Raw genomic sequence first — 20,220 nt, forward strand, 5'->3', positions numbered from 1 at the left:
ATATCAATTTGAAAATTTCAAAATGCAAGCACTTATTCATACCCTCTAAAAGATGTTCAATGTAACATGAAAACAGACATCCCTATGTAGTCCAGTAATGTATATAAGGAAGGGCCGTCGGAAAGTAGTTTTATTGACTCACGAGCACCGGGCACAACTCCTCTAAACTGCACAATATGTAGTTGAGGATACAAGAAATGAGCATGTGTGTACAAGAGTTCTGAAAAAATCCAGTTAATTGTAGTATAAAACAGCACCTTGTTCCCAAGTGTTGGATTATGTCGGTGGTAAGCATCGATCTTCTGTTTCTCTCAAATGCCTGTGAGGCAGCCTTTCTCAGCAAAACAGACCCTGCAATGCACCCCATCACTGTAGCACTCATGCTTGGCTCGCCTGCAAGTTGACGGGCCCATGACACGAACACAGCAACACTGTAAGGACAATAGAACGCCACTGTCAAAAAGCATGCTGGGTTTGCATGTATTAGTTGGATCTTCCATCCCACACAAGTTTTTTACACAAACAAATTCACTTGTGCTAAAACGTGCAGCTCGTTTAGAAAAAGAAAATTTTAGGTATTTCCTGGTTAATGTTGGCCGCGCATGATAAGAAGTTGCATTCTACCAACATAAACAACGAACACGGTTTAAAAGAAAGTAAAGTATGAGTCGTTATCATATAGCAGACAAGTGTTACCTTCCGGAAAGTATATCACCCTGGCCACCACAACGCCTTGGAGAGCCGAAACTGCTCACTGCATGAACTGTAAAGTTCAATTTAAATTAGCATATGATCTGAACTAATACTCTCGAAAACGCACACACCAAGGAATTTGCAACAGGCTTGTCTATAGGATTTATTAACAAAATACAAAAAAATATTTCTTGCACCAAGATCATCATAATTGTATCTCCTTTGAGTGAAATTATGATACTCGAGTTATGTAAAGGGTGTTTTGTTGTTGAAGGCCTCATATGTCAATACATGACTTGAGCAGTTTTGTTATGATTTGTCTATTTTTTGTAAAGCATGACCCGGGCTTCATGCATCTATAACATAACTTATGCCTGATTTCAGTAGATGGTTTCTATGATTTCTATTATTTGACTAGCAAGGGTATTACCTTGCTCTGTAATTAGTAAGCACTATTTTTGAGAGAATAAAATGCATGTATACATGATAAATGTTCAACTGTCTCACTTATTTTATATTTTTTAAAATTATCATCACATGTCTTAGAGCATCTAAATATGCAGAAATTACCTGTTTCCCCATTGCTAATGAAATCAGATACTCCCTTCCTCAAAATGGTCGCACCTCCTATCCTGGTCGACGAAAGATTATTTCAGTGATTGGGGTTTTACAACACCATTAATCTCGGTGAAGCATAGATCATTATTTAGGAAAGCTAGACCACAAATGATGCGAGCACACTCTTACGATTCTCTTAAATGGCTAACATAGAGAATATTTTCCCAATTTTAGATAAGGGCAAACAAACCTTAATTCCCAAATATGAAGGAAACTGAATAGGTGTGAACTATAATGAATCGTAAGCGCAATGACAGAACACACTTTACATAACTAATGAAAAAAAAAAAAAAGTACATACCCTTTTGCAAGTGAAAGTAGTTGATGTGTTCCATCTCGATCGTTTACTTCACATTGCAAAACCTTTTGCACGAGGCGCTTATACTCGTTAACATTGGGTGTTAGGACAGCCAGGGGATAACCACTGATAAGTTCAAGAGAATTTGTAACAAGAAAAAGCCCATCCTGCACAAAAAAAGAGAAGAAAATAAAATTTTTATATGGTGAGTGTGCCCAAAAGAGAATTTTTTGTTGTACACCTCACCCCATCTATAACCATTGGAACATTGGATTGCCTCGCGTGCTTCATTATATTGCTTACACAGTCCTGGAGACAAAACAGTATTTACAAATGATTTCATTTTCTTTTGGTAAGCCAGGGAGAAAATATTTGTTAGCAAACAACGCCAAAAGAGAGGAGAAGAGGAATATATATGACACACAAATACCTCATTACCCACAAAGAAACTTATACAAATGCAAGTGAGCTTGTAACCTTACATGTGTGCCATAACTAATGAAACTTATCCCTTATTATCTAGGCTTATAGCATTTTCACCAAGATTGTTGCGTTAGTTTTAGCTTGGATTATATATGGTATGTGATGGTTTTAACTATCCTATATCAACGCTTTGGTCATTAATTTCAAAACATTTAAAACTATGTTTAAGCCAAAAATCAACCATCAGACAAACTTGCGAATTGAATTCTTCTATACCAGGAGAAATGGGTCCCTTCCAAGGCCTGGACCGATAACTAGACAATCGAATCTCTCCATCCACTTATCAACCTCTTCAATAACTTTGGCTAATATCGATTTCTTATCTTCATCCCTGAAAATCAGTTTACAATCCTACAAGCAATCAGAGAGATATGAATTAAAGATATAGGTTTGTTAATTACGACGAAGCAAGAATGTTACAAGTAATCTTCACCTAACACTGTATGACTCTTCCAGTATAGGGTGCACAATTAACTCCGGACTGTAGCCTTTAATAACAGGGGCAGCATCTTTGGTGCAGAACACGTGCGACAAATCAGCACCCTGCGAAAATACACATTTTCATGATTCAGAATAAAGAAATAGACCTTTGATTAAGAGAAATTTTATTCCAAAAGGAATTTATAAAAGAGGCAGCAAAGAAATTGAAGAAGAAAAGGTCAACTAAAGCAAGGAAAACTAACGATTTTTAAAGCTGAAATAGCAGAAAAGTACGGTGCACCAGTGTATTCGCGGCAACCTCCTACAACTGCGATCTTCCCTGGTACAGAATCAGCATTCAGAAAACATATTTAGACATTAGATAGCAGTATAGGCGAGTGTTCTGGAATACAGAGGAGATTAGTAGTTATATTCACTGCAATCCTCCTTAATAATTGTACAAAGTGCCTTTTTCATGATATGCTTGTACAAAGTGCCTTTTTCATGATATGCAAAATAAACATGCAGGTCTCTTCATTTTCATATGTGTATCTGAATAGACATTTTCATCTGTTTCAGGTTCCAATCGATCAAAACAACCAACAAGGTATGCCTGCTACAGAGCCAGATATTAAACTAAGCATTCTAACATTCCTTTAACCATTAACAGGATCGAGCAAAGTACAATAGCTTTCCCATTGCCAAAACAATGTCAATTATATCAAGAAGAGTATAGAAAATCTAAATCTCAATCAAGAAATTACAAAAAAAAGGTCTTATAAACTAGGATAGTCCTTATACCCAAAGTTATATCCAGTGGCAATAATAAACTATTTCTCCCTCATAATCTAAATTTTTTCTGCTGAAATCCAAGGTGCCGAAGTCTGTAAATGTCAAACCCTTTCTTTTAAACAGCAAACCGATATGAATCTATCTACCAACAGATATAGACAAAAAGGCAAAAACTAGTGTACATCCAGCCTAATTAGGATTCACCAATCCCTTATTAGGGTTTATTAATTCCTAGTTACGGTTTAGTAAACTCAACTAAACGATCAGGGCTCCCTAAAATTTTAGAAAATTACCAACCAAATCAAATAATTAATCGCAAATAGAAAAAGGGAATGAGTATATCTAACTAGAAATTTCCTATGAACTATCTACCAAATTCAAGTAACTCAGGAAGAAAATTATTACCAGCTTGGCCTTTATGCTTGGAAGCTTCCAGAGATGGAGTGATTGATTTCAAGATGCTGACAGCATCAACCTCCATGGAAGGGCTGCCAACACTCAGTAAAGATTGCATTTTTATGGAAGCAGAGTTGCAGATATTGTTGCTACCACTGTAATCTCCTAAGCACCTAATCAAAAACTGCTGCCTCCTAATTACTGCACCCGATAATCCCACCATAAAATTCTCTCAGAAACTGTACAAAAATAGTTGAAAGATTCAATCTTTCTACAGCGTACTTGACAAAAGGGTATATCGAGCTTAAATTTGCGATACATGTGGAATAAAAACAGAAACCAAAGAACTGAGTTTTCTCTACAAAGTAAAGATTATAAAGGTAAGAAATTGCATCCTTACGCCGAGTGAAATGATCAGCTATCATTCAATTGCAAATTCTAACGGTGAAGCTGCCAATTTGTTGCGGTGAAAAGATTTATTGTGAGGGCTAAATCGTGTTTTGAGATGTATTCTCGTTTGGTAAAGTCTGTTTAATGCTCGGCTATTTTTTTTTTTTATCTCAATGTAGTATTAAACTCAAACTCATTTCAGTATAAATATATATAATAACAATTTCACTAATTATTATATTAAATTCAAAATTAAAAAATATCACTCATTTGTTATTATTGGTAGGTTAGAATGTCAATGATCAATTTATAGACTTGGATTGAGAAATTATATAAGCTCTTGCCAAAAAGTATGGATGTAGGTCTGAATCCATATTTATTCATTTTTAATTCACTTTTTTCTGCAAGAGTACGACACCAACATCCATACTTTTCCGTAAGAGTATGCTCTTACACTATTTAAGGTCCCACCATTTTATTATTTAATTTAAATACTTTAATTACTAAAAACATATTCACAATATTAAAATACATTTTAAATACTCAAAATAATACTCTTTCCGTCTCATAATATATGTCACACTTTCCCCTTTAGTTTGTCTCACAAAAGATGTCACATTTCATTTTTTGAAAAAAATTCCCTCTCACATTAATATAAATGTACTATTTTCTCTTTCCACTTAACACACAAAACAACATCTCCTAAAATCTCGTATCATTCCCCAAGTGTGTCATCTATTATAGGACTGAGTGAGTATTACAAATTACTAAAAAAATTAAAAATTACATAATTAATGAATCTTGTTGCTTCCTAATCGAAGATACAAGAACAGTGAATTGCTAAAATGACAACACTAATTAAAATAACATTGTACCACTAATTAGAACCGTTAGATTCTCAACAAGATTCATCTTTAGTCTGTCATGTGGCAGTCTTGGGTTTTAAATAAAAAAATTAGAAATAATGCAAAAGGCTATAATTGGAAATAAACATTCTAGCATATTCTCTCCAAATCGTAGATGTATTTCCTCCTCCTCTCTTTCTTCAATTTCTTTCTTCAATTTCAGTAGTTAATCCATCAAATCTTAAGCAAAAAATCGTCTTCAATCTCCGTAGTTCTCTCAATCGCTTGCGCTACTTCCATTCTACTTATTTCAATCTGTGTAATTCTTCATTCAATTCCGCAGATATTCAATCTCTGTAATTCTTCATTAAATCTTTCATCTTCATTGAATCCATGGAGAATAATGTTTCTGTTGACGTCCAATTCACTAATTTCGCAAACGACAAATATTTACTTATAATCATGTGATTGTTAAATTGCTTATTACAAATCAAGGATTTTGATAGATGACTGAATTTTGCGAATTTGATATGTTATTAGACTCACGAATTTGTATCTTCTCTTGTAAATGAAATTTATGTATTGAGAATTGAATCGTGGGTTTTATATTTCATAACTTACTTCAATTTAGTGATTAAATGTTTGTATTACGCCTTACAGATTTCGTCTATCAGATTGCTTGCTTATGTTTACTAAATTGCATGTCAGTGTTTGGGGATTCCTAGACGATTGAAGAAATTCTCTGATTTCATAAGCTTGCAAATGAAATTTATGTATTTGTAATTAAATTTCATGGAATTCAGATTTAAAGAATGATTGTAATTTATTGATTGATTGTTTTTATTTCTCCATATAGATTTTGTATATTGCTTGTTTAAATACGTGACATTGCTTACTTATGAGTATTAAATTGTATGTCAGTTTTTCAAATGTAATGCTAGATTTTGGGAAAGAGTTGAGAGCAACTCCCTGACCTTGGCTGATACTGAAAAGAGGAAAATAGTAGAAGAAGATTTTTATTTCATTAGAAGACCGCATGTAGACACCGAAAGAGCTGAGAGAAACTCATCGGCATTGTATGCCTGTAACAAGTTTTTTCACATACTATCATAAAATTTCAATCAGTGCTTGTCTCGGAATATGTAATTGTTTGGTTGCATGTGTTGGATTGCTTGCTTCGTAATCCGAAATCATATATCTTGTCATTAATTCCATATTCTTCTTTATAATTTAATTGCATCACATATTGCATGTCATGTCTATTTAAAATGTATTGCATGTCAATTTATAATTTAGTGCTTGGTAGTACCAATGATTTAAACAGATTAGTGCTTGAAGTTTTTTATAATCAACTCAGAATTCGTATTGCAATTTGCTTGCCAATGTATTAGAATTTGCTACAAGAGTTTGTTTTGCTTACCAATGTGTCAAAATTTGTTTACCATTATAAATCATGTCTTATGCGTGTTTAACATTCAATGTCTACACCAAACAAAATAGAAATCCAAAAACCATCAATGTATACTCTAAAAGAAACCAACAATCATCGACCATCAAGAATTAGCTTATTCAATTAATAAGCTTGAACAATCAATTCTAATATATTGAACAAGCAATTCGAACATACTGAACAAGCAATTCGAACACTCTGAACAAGCAACCGATTTATTAAGAAATTCTACCACGCTGAACAAGCAATACATTTATCAAGCAATTCCAACGGGTTCTCAGCCATTATAACACACTGAACAAGAATTGTCTTTTGACCCACATTTTCAATGCTTATCAAACAATTATAACACACCGAACAAGCAATACGTTTATCAAGCAATTCTAACACACTGGACAAGCAATGCTAAAATACTGAACAAGCAATTATCAATCCAATTAATTGTATTGAACAATTAACAAGCATACCAAGCAAAAGTCACTTAATCAAACATGAGTCAAGCAATCTGGGATAAGAACCCACATTTGTCAATTATACAGCAAGCATCTTATAAATTATAAACAAGCAATATGTCATATATTATTAAGCACAGAAATGTCATTCTTTTTATTCCCTAAATTTAGCAACTACAAAGCAATCAGATAATAACGTAACTTCTCAACAAGCAATTACATATCCAAAATGTAGCAACCATAGAGCAAGCAAGTAATAAGGCATAAACAAGCGAGTACCAAGGCATAACAAGCATGACAATAACAATATGTATATCACGCAATTATCAAGCTAATATCAAGTAATAAACGAATAAGCAACTAACAATTCATAAATGGCCAAACTGCAGCAGCAATTAACCATCCATTAGAAGCAATAACCAATCAAAATATTGCATACACAGATTATCATATATTTGATATGAAAATCAAATCTACATCTGACCCTCTCGCGCTGGAGTAGGAATCAATAGCGTCGGATAACCAGCTACGACTTGTAGACAATGCCCCCTTCACCAGACGCAATCAACAATGTCGAAGTTGGAGTAATGGAGTACAAAGAGGGACGACTTAGAAGGAGATTAGGTTTTAGGAATTGCTGGTGGGAGATTAATCGAGTAGTGGGGAGAGAGAATGACGTTGAAAATCATAAAATTGATTCTGAAAAAAAAACGCCCTATATTAGTGGGATATACCAAATATGTGACAGTTTAAAATATTTTATAACTCCTAAAATACCCAAACAAGCATTATATGATAAACTAACAAGCAATCCATACTTTGTTTCTGAAAATTAATCTTGTGTGTCTATATAAAGGATTTGGCGGATAACATTAGTGTTATGTTGTCACTCTAACTATGGTGTCACCATAGTACTCCCCTACAAGAACATGCTTATATATAGGGTACGAAATTTGGAATTGCAACCATAAACATAAACCTATTTGTATTAAATAAAAATTGACATTTGATGAGAAAGATTGACTTTGATATAATTTAAAAAGTTCCAAGAATGGCTATATTTTTTGGAATCCGAAAATATATATATTTTTTTATTTTTTGAATTATTTTTAATTTTTTATGAATTTTTAAAACAAAAAATAAATTTAACATAATAAAAACACGTGGAACACTACCACATCGCCCTGCTCTTCGGTACGGCGGTATTCTTCGGCAAGAGCACGTCCGTGCCAATGGCAAGAGCGCAACGACGAGCACGACGCCTGCTCTTGCGGAAGAGCACGACGCCTGCACTTGCAGAAAGGGCACTGCTAGGGATGCTCTTATAAACTTGGATTGGGAAATTACCTAAACTCTAGTATTGTAGAAGATGTATTGCTGACTTGTTATTTATATACTACTTCTTTCATTTTATAGCAGTGAAGTCATTTTGTCATTTTCGTACGTCAGGTGGAGTCATTTCCATAAAAGTTTGGCTCTTGGTTTTATGAATATATTTATCAATTAATTGGGCCCTCAGATGGATTGGGCTTCCATTTCTTATTATAATTATAAATAAAAAAAATATATAAAAAGATCAGCAAATAAATTGGAAACTGGGAGATAAAATTAGAAACCTCTAACTGAGTTAATCGAGGGCAGAAATGAGAGGCACGGCGAAGGCGAACGCCATGAGATCGGCGGTGGTAGTGATCGGAGCACTAGCATTCGGATATTTGACTCTCCATCTCGGTTTCAAACCCTACCTCGAGAAAGCACAACTGGAGCAGCAACGTCAATCCGCCGCCGCCTCCTCCTCTCAGCCGGTTGATACTTTCGCTGATAGTTTTCCAACCGACGGCGCAGATCTCTCCAGCGGCCTCCCGGACTCCGATCGTAAGCTATAAAAGATTTTCGAGTTTCAATTTTTAGAGGATTTTGGGTTGGGTATTGTTTTGTTTTGTTTGTCATAAATAATGCTGTTATTATCTTTCACTTGCTGCCGCTTCACTGCTATTGAATTTCACAGGCAACAAAATAATTTTGTACTGCTACATTCCCTCCACAAGCTCTCTAAAAAGATTTTAATTTGGTTTGGCGACTTGCTGTTGTAATTACCATTGAAATTTGAGTTAGATTTTATAAATAATTACTAAACTTGATAGATGTATTAAAATTTGATTTGTTTGTAATTCTTCAATTTGCTTAATTATTTTATTTCATATAATAATTAAATACCTCAACAAAAAGTATTGATGATAGTGTAATTTTTATTTACACAGTATTCATTATTCCATATCAAGTCTCTCTAATAAAGTAATGATGCTCGCACTCTGTTTCTAAATACTAATGTAATAGTAGTATAATTAGCTCTGTTTCTAAATGCATACTCCATTAATTAATAAAATACTATAAAATGGTTGTCACACTTTGCCAACATCCAATACCCACACACTTGCACACAGTGGCAGATTGGAGATGGCAATGCACCCTGCGATGCTACTCTAGTACATCCACACAAACATCGTCAAAAGTGGATAATCCTAATTACGACTCCAATTAACAAGTTTTTGAGACATTTTAATTTTTATACTCCTATTCAATAAATTAAGCAGAAAATAATACTCCGTAAACTACTATAGAGTATATATTCATTTTAAAAAAAATTAGTAACTAATTTGATACACCTTTATGCATCTTTTAATTCTCATGTAAGACTACGAAATAACAGGGATTCAAAAACAATTAAAAACACAATAATAGTGGTGTGCATCAAATCGTATCAATAGAAAATGTTAACTCTGATAACCCCGGTCGAAGCCCTCTTCATCCTCCACCACCTTGCCATGCTCTACGTCCTTGCCACCTGCCGCTACAGTTTGGTGGGACTGGGAGCGATTCTTGGATTAACATGTTAGTTATGTATACAAGATTGGAGTTTTCTTCGTGAGTTTTGACATGGGCGGACCCAAAGAGAAAAAGGTAGGGGCTTTAACCCTCAATGAAATATTTTTTTTCTACTTTTTTCTATTAATTTTTTTAAAATTTAGTCAAATTTAGTGTAAAATCTAATATAAAAGCCCCTATAAATTATTTAAATTACTCAAAAATATATATCAAAATAAAATTTAGAAATCTCAAACTATCAATATTTATTTCTGCGTCCACCCCTTAGTGCTGATTTGGGTGGGTTACTAGTCAATATGAGGAGAAGGTGAACAAGTTGATAAGTATCTCATTTTTTATCTGTTTAAATTTGTAAATGAAAGTGGCTAGTAAAAATTAGTGGAATTTGAGTCCTATATTTATATCCTGTATTGATTTTATAAAAAATAGTACTCCTAGAACATAAATGAGATATTTAAAGCGGCAATTGTGTAACTTGAGATTAAAGTCGCGTTCCCTTTTACCATTTATATAAGAGTAAATGTCAATTTTGGTCCTAAACATATGAAAGATATACGAATTTAGTCCAAAATATTCACTTTTTGAAAAACGGGTCCATAACAAATGAAATTCATGTCGATTTGGTCAAATTTTTACGGTTCTGTCAATTTTTGATGGTCAACCGTCGATTAGCAAAATTTTGATCCGATTAGGCTTAATCTCGAATTATTAGTCATCTAATTATTTTCTAATTATTTTGCTAATTAAATGGTTTTTAGTCTTTTTTTAATTCTTTTTCCATTTTCATTTCTAATTCAAAATCATTCCCACACCACACTTGGAAACTTAATCGACTCCCTCCCCAACTCTCAAACTCTCTCTCTCTCTCTACACACAATCAAAAACCCTAAGTCCGATTCCAACCGAGAACATCGCTGACACCGGCGATTATCTCTTGTTGGCTATGAGTTGGAAGTCGCTGATTATCTTTTGTTCGTGGCTACTTGTTTGTTGGTGGTGTGTAATGGTTTTTGAACGGTGGGTACTTGTGTGCCATAGGGTTTTTTGACATCAATCGACACTGGCAATGCTTAAAATTGCAAGTGTTCAGGACTAGTTTGACGGTATTTTGTTCTATTTTTCTGCTTCATCTTCGACGAAATAGTAGTCCATAATGCTATGTGGATTTGAAACAGTTTCAGAACCTTAATATGCATCTCAACATTGACGGAATTCAGGGACATAGATTCAAGGACTTATATCAAGATTCAAAATTCAAAAATATAAATTCGAAGTCGAAATTCAATTGCTTCGTCGGAAGCGATAATTAAGGTTGACGGTGACTGCTTCATCTTGTCGATGGGTCATAGTTGTCTCTGGAACTTCTGCAACACTGCGACTTCTCCATATCCGAAGAGTCCGACGGGTTTTGGACCAAGTTGGAAAGAAAGAAAATTAAGGTATTGGTGGTGTGGGGTAGAAGAAATGAAAGAGAGGGAGAATAAAAAAATTTGATTTTGATTCATGGTTTTCACATTTTTCATGTTTTTATTTAAGAGTTTTCTATTTTACAAATATTTTAGAAATTAAAAAAAGAAGCTACACTAATCAAAATTGGCTAATCCGGTCAACAAAACATTAATTAACGGTTGACGGTCGGAAATTGACAGAACCGTAAAAAAAGGACCGGATCGACACGAATTTCATTTATTTTAGACCCATATTTCAAAAAGTCAATGTTTTCGACCAAATTCGCATATCAGTCATATGTTTAGGGTCAAAATTGACATTTACTCTTTATACAAATAAAAAGTGTCGAAAATCTTTATTATAGTATTTTTACTTAAAATTAGAAAAAGCTCTATAAATTTTATTGTTTCAATGAATTAATGATGTTAAAAGTTGCACCATAACGGAGTCGAACCTGAAATTACACTCTTTATCGTTTGATCAACTCAAAAAAAATAAAATAATAAGTTTTGTTATACTATAACTAGCTAAGCGTAATATTTAAGCTACCAGTTATGGTATTCAGATTTTATAAATATGGAGGAATGGTAAAGTCGCGTTGGCGCCTCTTGCCGAATAGAAATCACATAAAAATTCAAAACATGAAAAACTGCATTCATTGTTTACAATTTCATTTTCGCGAATAGCAGAAATAATTAAGCTTTACCGTCTGCAATAATGGCGGTGTCTCAGCCCACCAGATCAAGAGACCTCGATAAGCTACTCCTCCGCCCAGGCCACCTCGTTGGCCCCAACTTTGAGCCTGGCCAAGAAGTAAAACCCCTCCCCCCCTCTCTCTCTCTATCATATGTATTTGCCGCATTGCTATGTTTGTTTGATTGTTAAGAAAATTTAGCCTAGCCACTACCAGATTTCTGTTTTGTTTTGTTTGACTAGTTTATTCAATCCGGTTATTTTTGAACCCTTCAAGTATTGGTGATGATCAATTATCCAACTGTTGCAGCTGAGGGAGGACATAAAAGAGTATGTGAAGGTGTTGGTGGTCGGGGCAGGTGGGCTGGGCTGCGAATTGCTCAAGGACTTGGCTTTAACCGGCTTTCAGAACCTTGATGTAATCGATATGGATCGGATTGAGGTCACCAACCTTAATCGTCAGTTCCTCTTTAGGTGTGTTCGTGCTTCTTGTTTCTGAAAATTCTTTTCTGCTTCTATTGCTGTTACACCAGTTGCCATAATTGATCAGTGAAACCTTCTGAATTATTATCTCCCGTGATGATGTAATTCTTTAGTTTCTTTCAATTGTTAGAATTATATAGTACTCCATAGAACTGCAGAGCTTATTTATGTGCTATCCTCGGTCAATTAGAATTAGGACTCTTATGTATGTATAGGCGATTTGATCAGTAGATGAATATAGTGAAAAGTTTCGACAACATGTTTTCTACCTATGAATTAGCGGTTACTTAGGGTTTCATTTACGGATTAAATGCTGAGTAGTGCCTTGTGAGGGACATGTCTATTTTTCTGACTGATGTTTCTTTATCGATACAAGTGAGGTGATGAAGCTGAGCCCCTCATCTTGAATTTTGGAGGTGACACTAGGATTTTAAAACTGCCTCCACCGAATGCTTTCTTTTCTATAACAATACTTAATATATATAACCTTATCTTTGATCCATAGATGCTAGTTTTTGTTTGGGATTTTTAAAAGCCATACAGATTTTGTATACTATGATTTGGAAGTCAAAATGAGGGTTTTTTTTCCTCTGATTTGGAGAATTTTGTTTGTTTTGCAAGTGAGCTAATCTTAGCTAGCTTTAGGTTGTTAGAGTTGGTTATTTGACAATGAGTGTCTGAAAAAGTATATTCCTGTTTAGTTCGTTTTGCAGCTGAGAATGAATAAGCTCTTGCAGATAAAATTGGAGCCAACTTTTAGTACATTGTTATGCTTACGTAATAATGTATGCACTAGCTGAATTCCTTGTGGAAAGCTAAAGAGGTGGTTGATCTTTTGCTCTTCCTAGTCTCTAGACTCTAGCTGATTTAGTTGCTCAATATACTAGTCATAAAGATCTCAGGCATAGCAATGTTCATCTGGACTTTGAGCTCCAGATCGGGTATCAACTGCCAGTTGACCTGATCTAAGGAGCTATTTTATATTTCGTGCCAATTTTCATCAGTCTCCATTCACAATGTCTTTCTATCATTTACTCCATTCACAATGTCTTTCTATCATTTACTCCATTCACAATGTCTTTCTATCATTTACTCCATGCTGAAAAGTGGCCATGTATGTATTCTGTGTGTAGACTTGAAGATGTAGGAAAGCCAAAGGCTGAAGTAGCTGCAAGACGAGTTATGGAAAGAGTTAATGGTGTAAATATTACACCTCATTTCTGCCGCATCGAAGACAAACCATTGGACTTTTATAGTGATTTCAGCATTATTGTCCTTGGGCTTGATTCTATTGAGGCAAGGAGCTACATAAATGAAGTAGCCTGTGGATTTCTAGGTAAGTTTGCTAGACAATATAGAGGACCTGGAGAAAGCTGACATGAAAGTTTTTTCTTCACTGCTTTAATTGGATGAGGCTATTTTATCATTTCACGTTATATGTATGCCTACTTTTGTATATCTACCTTATGTAGTTTCACTGCTGGACCATCCTTTGCAAATTGTGTTTCATAGTTGGTTGTTAAGTTCTGTTATTTTGTTGAATCTTATTCAGAAGTACTAGTAATCACGCATATGAACAGATATGATGAACATAGTTTCCTTTCCTACATTTTAGTTCCCATTCAAATTCAATATAAACCTACCTTTTAACCTGAAATGCAGATGCACATTTGGAAATTTTAACTTTATGAAGTCTTATGGTGTGAACATGATCCATAGTCTTTTATTGTCTATTTGCAATTCTGATGTACTTAAGTTTGTGTTCTTTCTGTTTAACAAGAGTATGATTCTGATGATAATCCTCGAGAAGAAACCGTCAAACCTATGGTGGATGGTGGAACTGAAGGATTCAAGGGCCATGCCAGGATTATAATTCCAGGAACAACCCCATGTTTCGAGTGTACCATTTGGTTATTCCCACCGCAAGTAAAATTCCCTCTATGTACTTTAGCAGAAACTCCAAGGAATGCTGCTCATTGTATTGAATATGCCCATTTAATTAAATGGAATGAGGTCAGCATATAACTTATTTGACTGCATTCTCCTGCTGGGTGTCTTTGCATTGCGTTTTTCAATAGGATATTATTTTTCAGGTCCATGGTCTCAAAAGCTTCGATCCAGATAATCCTGAAGACATGCAATGGGTTTATTCAGAGGTAATAAATTATGAGGGTATCTTTCAGCTGAACAATTGGAATTGTGTTTATTTTCTTATTTCTCCAATTTTTTATTCATAATTTCATATTTTTCTCGAAGGCTGTCCAGAGGGCTGAACTTTTTGGAATTCCTGGAGTCACATATTCTTTGACTCAGGTAAGCAAGGAGTATCTTTCAGTTTATTACCTTTCAGCTGCTTTCACATAGCTAAGTGCCTTTTGTAGCTCGGTACATCTTTTTGGCTGGCGATAGCTTTCAAATTATTCTCTTGTTTTTTTCTTAAGTGAAAGCTTGCATCATCAGTCCAGGAAGTGTAAATATGAATATCCATGTTCATGTAAATAGTTTCCAGTTAGTTGTTTCTGACCAAATTGTTTATGAGATAACACTGGCTTCATTTACAGGGTGTGGTGAAAAACATAATTCCTGCTATAGCTTCTACGAATGCTATTATCTCAGCTGCTTGTGCTTTGGAGACCTTGAAAATTGTTTCTGGATGCAGCAAGTCACTATCTAATTACTTAACGTATATCTCTGACTTCTAGATTTTGTTTTAGTGAAGATGGTCTCACGAATATTTCTAATTCATTCGATGTTACACCAATACTATAACTTTTTTATTCACTATTAAAGAAGTAATTGCATTTATGTTCACAGGTATAATGGAGTCGAAGGTCTTCATATTAAAGTTACGGAGTTTGTGAAGGATCCAGATTGCCTTGTTTGTGGTCCTGGTGTTCTAATCGAGATGGAGAAGTCCATTACTTTAAAAAAGGTGCTTCACATACTATTGGCTTTTTTATCAGTAATTTTTACTGCCGTCCCATACTAATTTTTTTTAATTTATCACTGCAACAGTTCATCGATCAACTGGAAGATCACCCTCATCTTCTCCTGACTAGAGTGAGTGTCTCATACAGGGGAGAAAAGTTATACATGCAGGCACCTCCTGCATTAGAAAAGGAGACTCGATCTAACCTGGATATTCCTTTATTTGATCTAATGAATGGAGTATCCAGGGGTATCGTTAATGTTAATGGAATGGCAGGCAAGGGTGACAAGAAGCAGTCTTGTATGAGGAAGTTACGCATTGCCTTTAAGGGGGTTGATGGGATTGCGGATATTGATATGGCTGGTGGGGCATAACCTCTGAGGCATTCCACATCTCAGGAGGTATTTAAATTGTTCAACCAGCTGCATAGTAGCGTAGATTTCCCTTTTTCAATCTCATAATTCTGGCCAGCATATGGAGAATTCATGAAAAGCAGGATGCTGATCGCTTGGCATCCTCTCAAATTTCTTATACTGTGAATTTACATCAATGGAAATTGGGATTTTGCTTCAATTAGTTCGAGCGATATAAGCACGTGTTTTGGCTCCATTCTTTTGTCCTTGTAGTACCTAGTTGTGTTTGTGATGGTCCTTCAAGACAACTATGAGTTTGAGGCCAAGATAAGTTATGGCTACAAAATTTCCACATACCAGGCCAACTCTAGAGATGAAAGTCACTAAGTTGGTCTGATAATTAGCTGTGGTCTTTGTGGCTAGAATTAATTGCAACTTGAAATTTTTTTGGTAATATTTGATATATATACAAGGTTATTCTGCATGAAAAAATGTCTTTAAAATAGCAGTAGTATATTTTGGACAGAAGCTGTGATAGAGGTGAAGTTTAGAGGGGTCTGGCAGTACTTCTTGTGGGCTCTGGACCACTATGGAAATGATAAGTTAGTCATTTATCTATAAGGAGGGAAATGATATGCTACAAATGATACGAAATATTTATTCATCAATCCATACATTATTAGGTATACAAACACACACACATGTGTCATGTGTGTGTATGTTTGAAGACCCCAAAAGTCCCAAGTCAGCAGGAATAGGACCCATATTAAAGTGGGTTAAATGTTAGGAATTCAGTATTACAGTAATTGGCTTTTTGAAAAAGAGTAGTATGGTCCATAAAATCTTGAGAAATGTGAGGCTGAATCTAACATTGATAGCAACTACTACTAGCAAGGGAATCCAATTATTCTATCCATACTCCAATCAATTGGTTCTTTTGCCTCACTATATCCCTTTTTCACATAATAGTATATCTTCCTATCTATCTTACATTTTTGTTATCCTACTTTACAATTATATGTACGTCGTTGCAAATATTGCACTTATATATTTATTCACTATTTTATTCATCTAACTCAAATAACAAACTCAGTAGTTCAAAACTTCAAATTGGCCGATGGATTACAAAAATAAAAATAAAAATTGGCCGATCGATTAATTAATTTTATTTCCATTCAAACCCATTTAAGCAAATTGGGGATGGCTACACATGGTTGTTAAATTGGGTGGATTGGCTTATTTTATTTTATTTTATTTTATTTTTGGGTTAGGCCCCTAACCATCCTTTTCTGTGTATTGGGTCAAGTCGCCAATTTTGACGTTGATTGATATCCCTAACATACTTTATTTGCATGGTATTTTGGCTAAACAAAATTAGCATATGGCCTAAAATGCATTATTAGCCATCTTGATGTTAATTGATCATTTCTTAATCTTGCGTTTGGAGAGTACGATGGAAACACTATCTTCTTCAATTTTAGAAATCAAGAATGTGGAGTAAAAAGTTGGATAAATAATTTCACTAAATGACCCACACCTTCCGCAAGATTAGGACATAAACTAATGATTCCATTTCTTTCTTTTTAAGAGTGGGGTTGCTAGTGATTGATCTTTCAACTGTCCATGTTGAACTTGGCTGCATATCTATATTTACTTTGAAGACAAAAACAAGAAAAAACAGTTGTTTATGACTAGTTGGATGTAACTTAAACTATTATATCCCCAAAAAAGAAAGTACTAAGGTGTGAAAATAAGTAGTGGATGAGAGGAAAAAGTGCATGTACAATCACAACCAAGTATATATGCCCTCATCACATTCAAGTCTATCTCCGGATCAGATAATCTGGTTTGTGGGTCTATTTCTATCCCACAACTGGATAATATCAAAACACACACATAGAGATAATAATCATAATAATAATTTCATAAAGATTCACCCACAAACACTTCATGTGAAAATATCAGTCTACACCCTAATATTTGTAGTTCTATAATCTTTGCTAATTATATTAGTAAAAGAAGTTTTTTTTTTATTCTTGTGGTGTCAATTTCGATTGATCCTATCACCCTTTGCTTTGCTGAAGTATAGATTAGATTGGAATCTTGTTGACTTGAAAATTTTGTCTTTCAATTCGAGAGTATTCTGATCGCGTGTCTCAATTTCAACGACCGATGATCGAATAGAGCAGAATTGTTAAAGTGACAATGCATGATTTTGCATATATTTGGGTATAATTGTGCAAAATTTCAAATGTTAAGATACAAAATGATATTTATCCTACATATAAAAGATATGGATATAGTGTTGTGGGGCTGTGCTATAGACAGGATGGGCAAGTGACTCTCAAAGACCCCACTAATTCACATGCCCCAGCCCATAATCCCTCTACTTGAATCCCATCATCCCTTTGCCTTTCCAAATTTCTCTCCCTATTTAAAATCAATTCAGCATCTGATTCAACTAGGAAAAAGAAAAACAGATATAGAGAAAATAAAGTGAAGAAAAATACACAAGGCATGGAAGCTGCTCTGGAGTTGGAGGATGATGTCTTCTTCAAAGACTTGAGCAAGCAAATATCTCTCCTCATCATGGATGATGATGATCAACAACACTCTCACTCACACTCTCCACCATTTAATAGTCAGGTATTCAATCTTCAACTAACACAATCAAGATCACATATAGTACTCCTATCACTTAAACTTGAATACAAAATTCAGATTCTTGATTTCTTGTTGAAAGGCTTCCATTCAAGCAAACAATCCAGCAACACAAAGTTCATCATTTTTCAGCTATGACCAACACCAAGCTAGCAAGAGGGAGAGCAAAGGCACCGGAGTTTTCATCCCTCGTTCCTCGTCGAATTCCAGACGAAGGAGTGCGAGGCAAGCAAGATTCATGGCATCTGCGAACAAGTTTCAGAGGCCCTTTGATCATGGCTCAAGAGGGCTGTCTCATGACACCCTCATCAATCCATCATATGATCATTCATTTAGAAGATTTTGATCTTGACTACTATATTGTGTTGGTCTTTCATGATATGTGATGTATAATTGAAATAAAGAGGAGGTTGGGGAATTTGTTGATAGATGCAAGATGCATAATTGTTTGAGAGAGGTTTCAGCAAGTGTTTATGCCTCTCTAGTCTCTACTAAGAAGTGTATTTAATCATTGTTTTTTAGGGTTTTATGAATAATACATTAGTATAGTATTTCTTGGTTACCATAAGTGCAGAAGAATTTATTTTATTAGGATCTTTTAGTTATATTTTCCTAATATTGTAGTAACTTCTTTTTTTCTGATTGATGTAAATGAGTTTCAACTAAAATAGCTCAAGAATAATAATGTAATGACTAATGAGTTTCAACTAAAATATACTCCCTCCGTCCCAAGGTATTAGACCAACTTTCCTTTTTGGGATGTCCCAACATATTAGACTCATTTCTTTTTTTAGCAAAAAGCATCTATCTTATTTTATTCTCCACCTACTTTTTTCTCTCTTCTCTCCCCTACTTTTTCCCTCTCTCATACTTTACTCTCTCCACTTTAACTATTTAAATATTAATTCCTTAAATCATGTGCCCAAAAGAAGTGAGTCTAATACTCCGGGACGGAGGGAGTACTATACTATGATATTATAAAAAGAAAAAGTAGTGTACTAATTTTGCATTCTAGTAGTAGTATGATAGAAGTACCAACTGGCTAGACAACTTTGTCCAAGAAGTCTATGAACTGTATTTTTCATGGCTTAGATATGTAATAAATGAAATTGGCCTACAAGAATTCAATAATACCCTTTTTAGAATTTAAACTAAAAAGTGATCTGTCACCAAAGAAGTTAGAAGAATATATAGAGAAAATAATGTTTTATTTATTTTTTGGGTGCGTGGCACGAAGAAATATGAGAGTTGCATATAATCTTGAATTTATTCTGGGATATTTTTGTATTGTGGAAGGAATCTATTTAGCGAAAAAAAGCAAAAGAAGATTTGAAGAATTTCCACTTTTCCAGTCAGCATTGGGATCATTGGAGTTGGAATTGATAGCTAGTCGGTGTCATATGTGTAATTAACAATTAAGGGTTCATAAATTACAAAATTGTTTTTAGAAAAATCATGTTATTGATCGATTTATTCGAATTGTGTATGCCTTTTCGTTTATGTTACACAAATTTCGTCCAGCAAGAAGGGTTTAGTAGTTATAAAAGTGAATTCATGATCTCACACTCGAATTATTTCGTGAAAAAAGTAGTTCTTTTATTCATTTTAGTCAAATTTTCCTATGATTATCCAACAATTTCGAAACTCATGGCAAAAATTGGATGGCGATGAAATCTTCCTCACTGTATTTAATATTTTGTGTATATATAAAGTGCTTTAATTAAACATACCAGGGATCGAATTATTTTGGTTAAAGAATAAGAACGCCACTAGTGTGACATCTTGATCCAATCCAACCGCCCACTTAGGAAAGATGAAGCAGTATTTGATTTTAATGCAAGTGAGGGCCCTAACATAAAAAATAGCACATCCTGGATATTTTAAAATCGCACAAGAAAGCAAATAAATGAATAATACACTTCGAATAAA

At 34.4% G+C, this 20,220-nt stretch overlaps 3 protein-coding genes across 5 annotated transcripts; 2 read left to right on the forward strand and 1 right to left on the reverse strand.

Annotated features, from left to right (window-relative positions):
* Window positions 1–7: 7 nt before the first annotated feature.
* Window positions 8–4,246, reverse strand: LOC125196285 (ATP-dependent (S)-NAD(P)H-hydrate dehydratase-like). Of its 3 annotated transcripts, none has more exons than XM_048094736.1 (11): window positions 4,101–4,246; window positions 3,710–3,901; window positions 2,776–2,852; window positions 2,526–2,635; window positions 2,309–2,423; window positions 1,856–1,918; window positions 1,613–1,776; window positions 1,264–1,325; window positions 697–763; window positions 258–431; window positions 8–167 (listed from the first exon to the last, which is right to left on the reverse strand). In XM_048094736.1, exons 1-11 carry the CDS (start codon window positions 4,123–4,125, stop codon window positions 131–133), a joined length of 1,086 nt encoding a protein of 361 aa, XP_047950693.1. In that variant the 5' UTR covers window positions 4,126–4,246; the 3' UTR covers window positions 8–130. The 3 variants fall into 3 exon arrangements, with proteins under 3 accessions (XP_047950693.1, XP_047950695.1, XP_047950694.1); XM_048094738.1 differs by having other exon boundaries at window positions 3,710–3,939; window positions 4,101–4,230; XM_048094737.1 differs by lacking the exon at window positions 4,101–4,246 and having other exon boundaries at window positions 3,710–4,060.
* Window positions 4,247–11,796: 7,550 nt separating this feature from the next.
* On the forward strand, window positions 11,797–15,850 carry LOC125197539 (NEDD8-activating enzyme E1 catalytic subunit-like). Its single transcript, XM_048096301.1, has 9 exons — window positions 11,797–11,985; window positions 12,176–12,339; window positions 13,482–13,684; window positions 14,129–14,361; window positions 14,442–14,504; window positions 14,605–14,661; window positions 14,910–15,031; window positions 15,163–15,280; window positions 15,364–15,850. Exons 1-9 carry the CDS (start codon window positions 11,890–11,892, stop codon window positions 15,649–15,651), a joined length of 1,344 nt encoding a protein of 447 aa, XP_047952258.1. The 5' UTR covers window positions 11,797–11,889; the 3' UTR covers window positions 15,652–15,850.
* A 2,145-nt stretch (window positions 15,851–17,995) lies between these two features.
* On the forward strand, window positions 17,996–18,853 carry LOC125196499. Its single transcript, XM_048095032.1, has 2 exons — window positions 17,996–18,276; window positions 18,374–18,853. The coding sequence occupies exons 1-2, from the start codon at window positions 18,148–18,150 to the stop codon at window positions 18,635–18,637; spliced, it is 393 nt and encodes a 130-aa protein (XP_047950989.1). The 5' UTR covers window positions 17,996–18,147; the 3' UTR covers window positions 18,638–18,853.
* The last annotated feature ends 1,367 nt before the right edge of the window (window positions 18,854–20,220 follow it).

The sequence above is a fragment of the Salvia hispanica genome, chromosome 6, assembly GCF_023119035.1.
Source record: "Salvia hispanica cultivar TCC Black 2014 chromosome 6, UniMelb_Shisp_WGS_1.0, whole genome shotgun sequence".
Taxonomy (NCBI): domain Eukaryota; kingdom Viridiplantae; phylum Streptophyta; class Magnoliopsida; order Lamiales; family Lamiaceae; genus Salvia; species Salvia hispanica.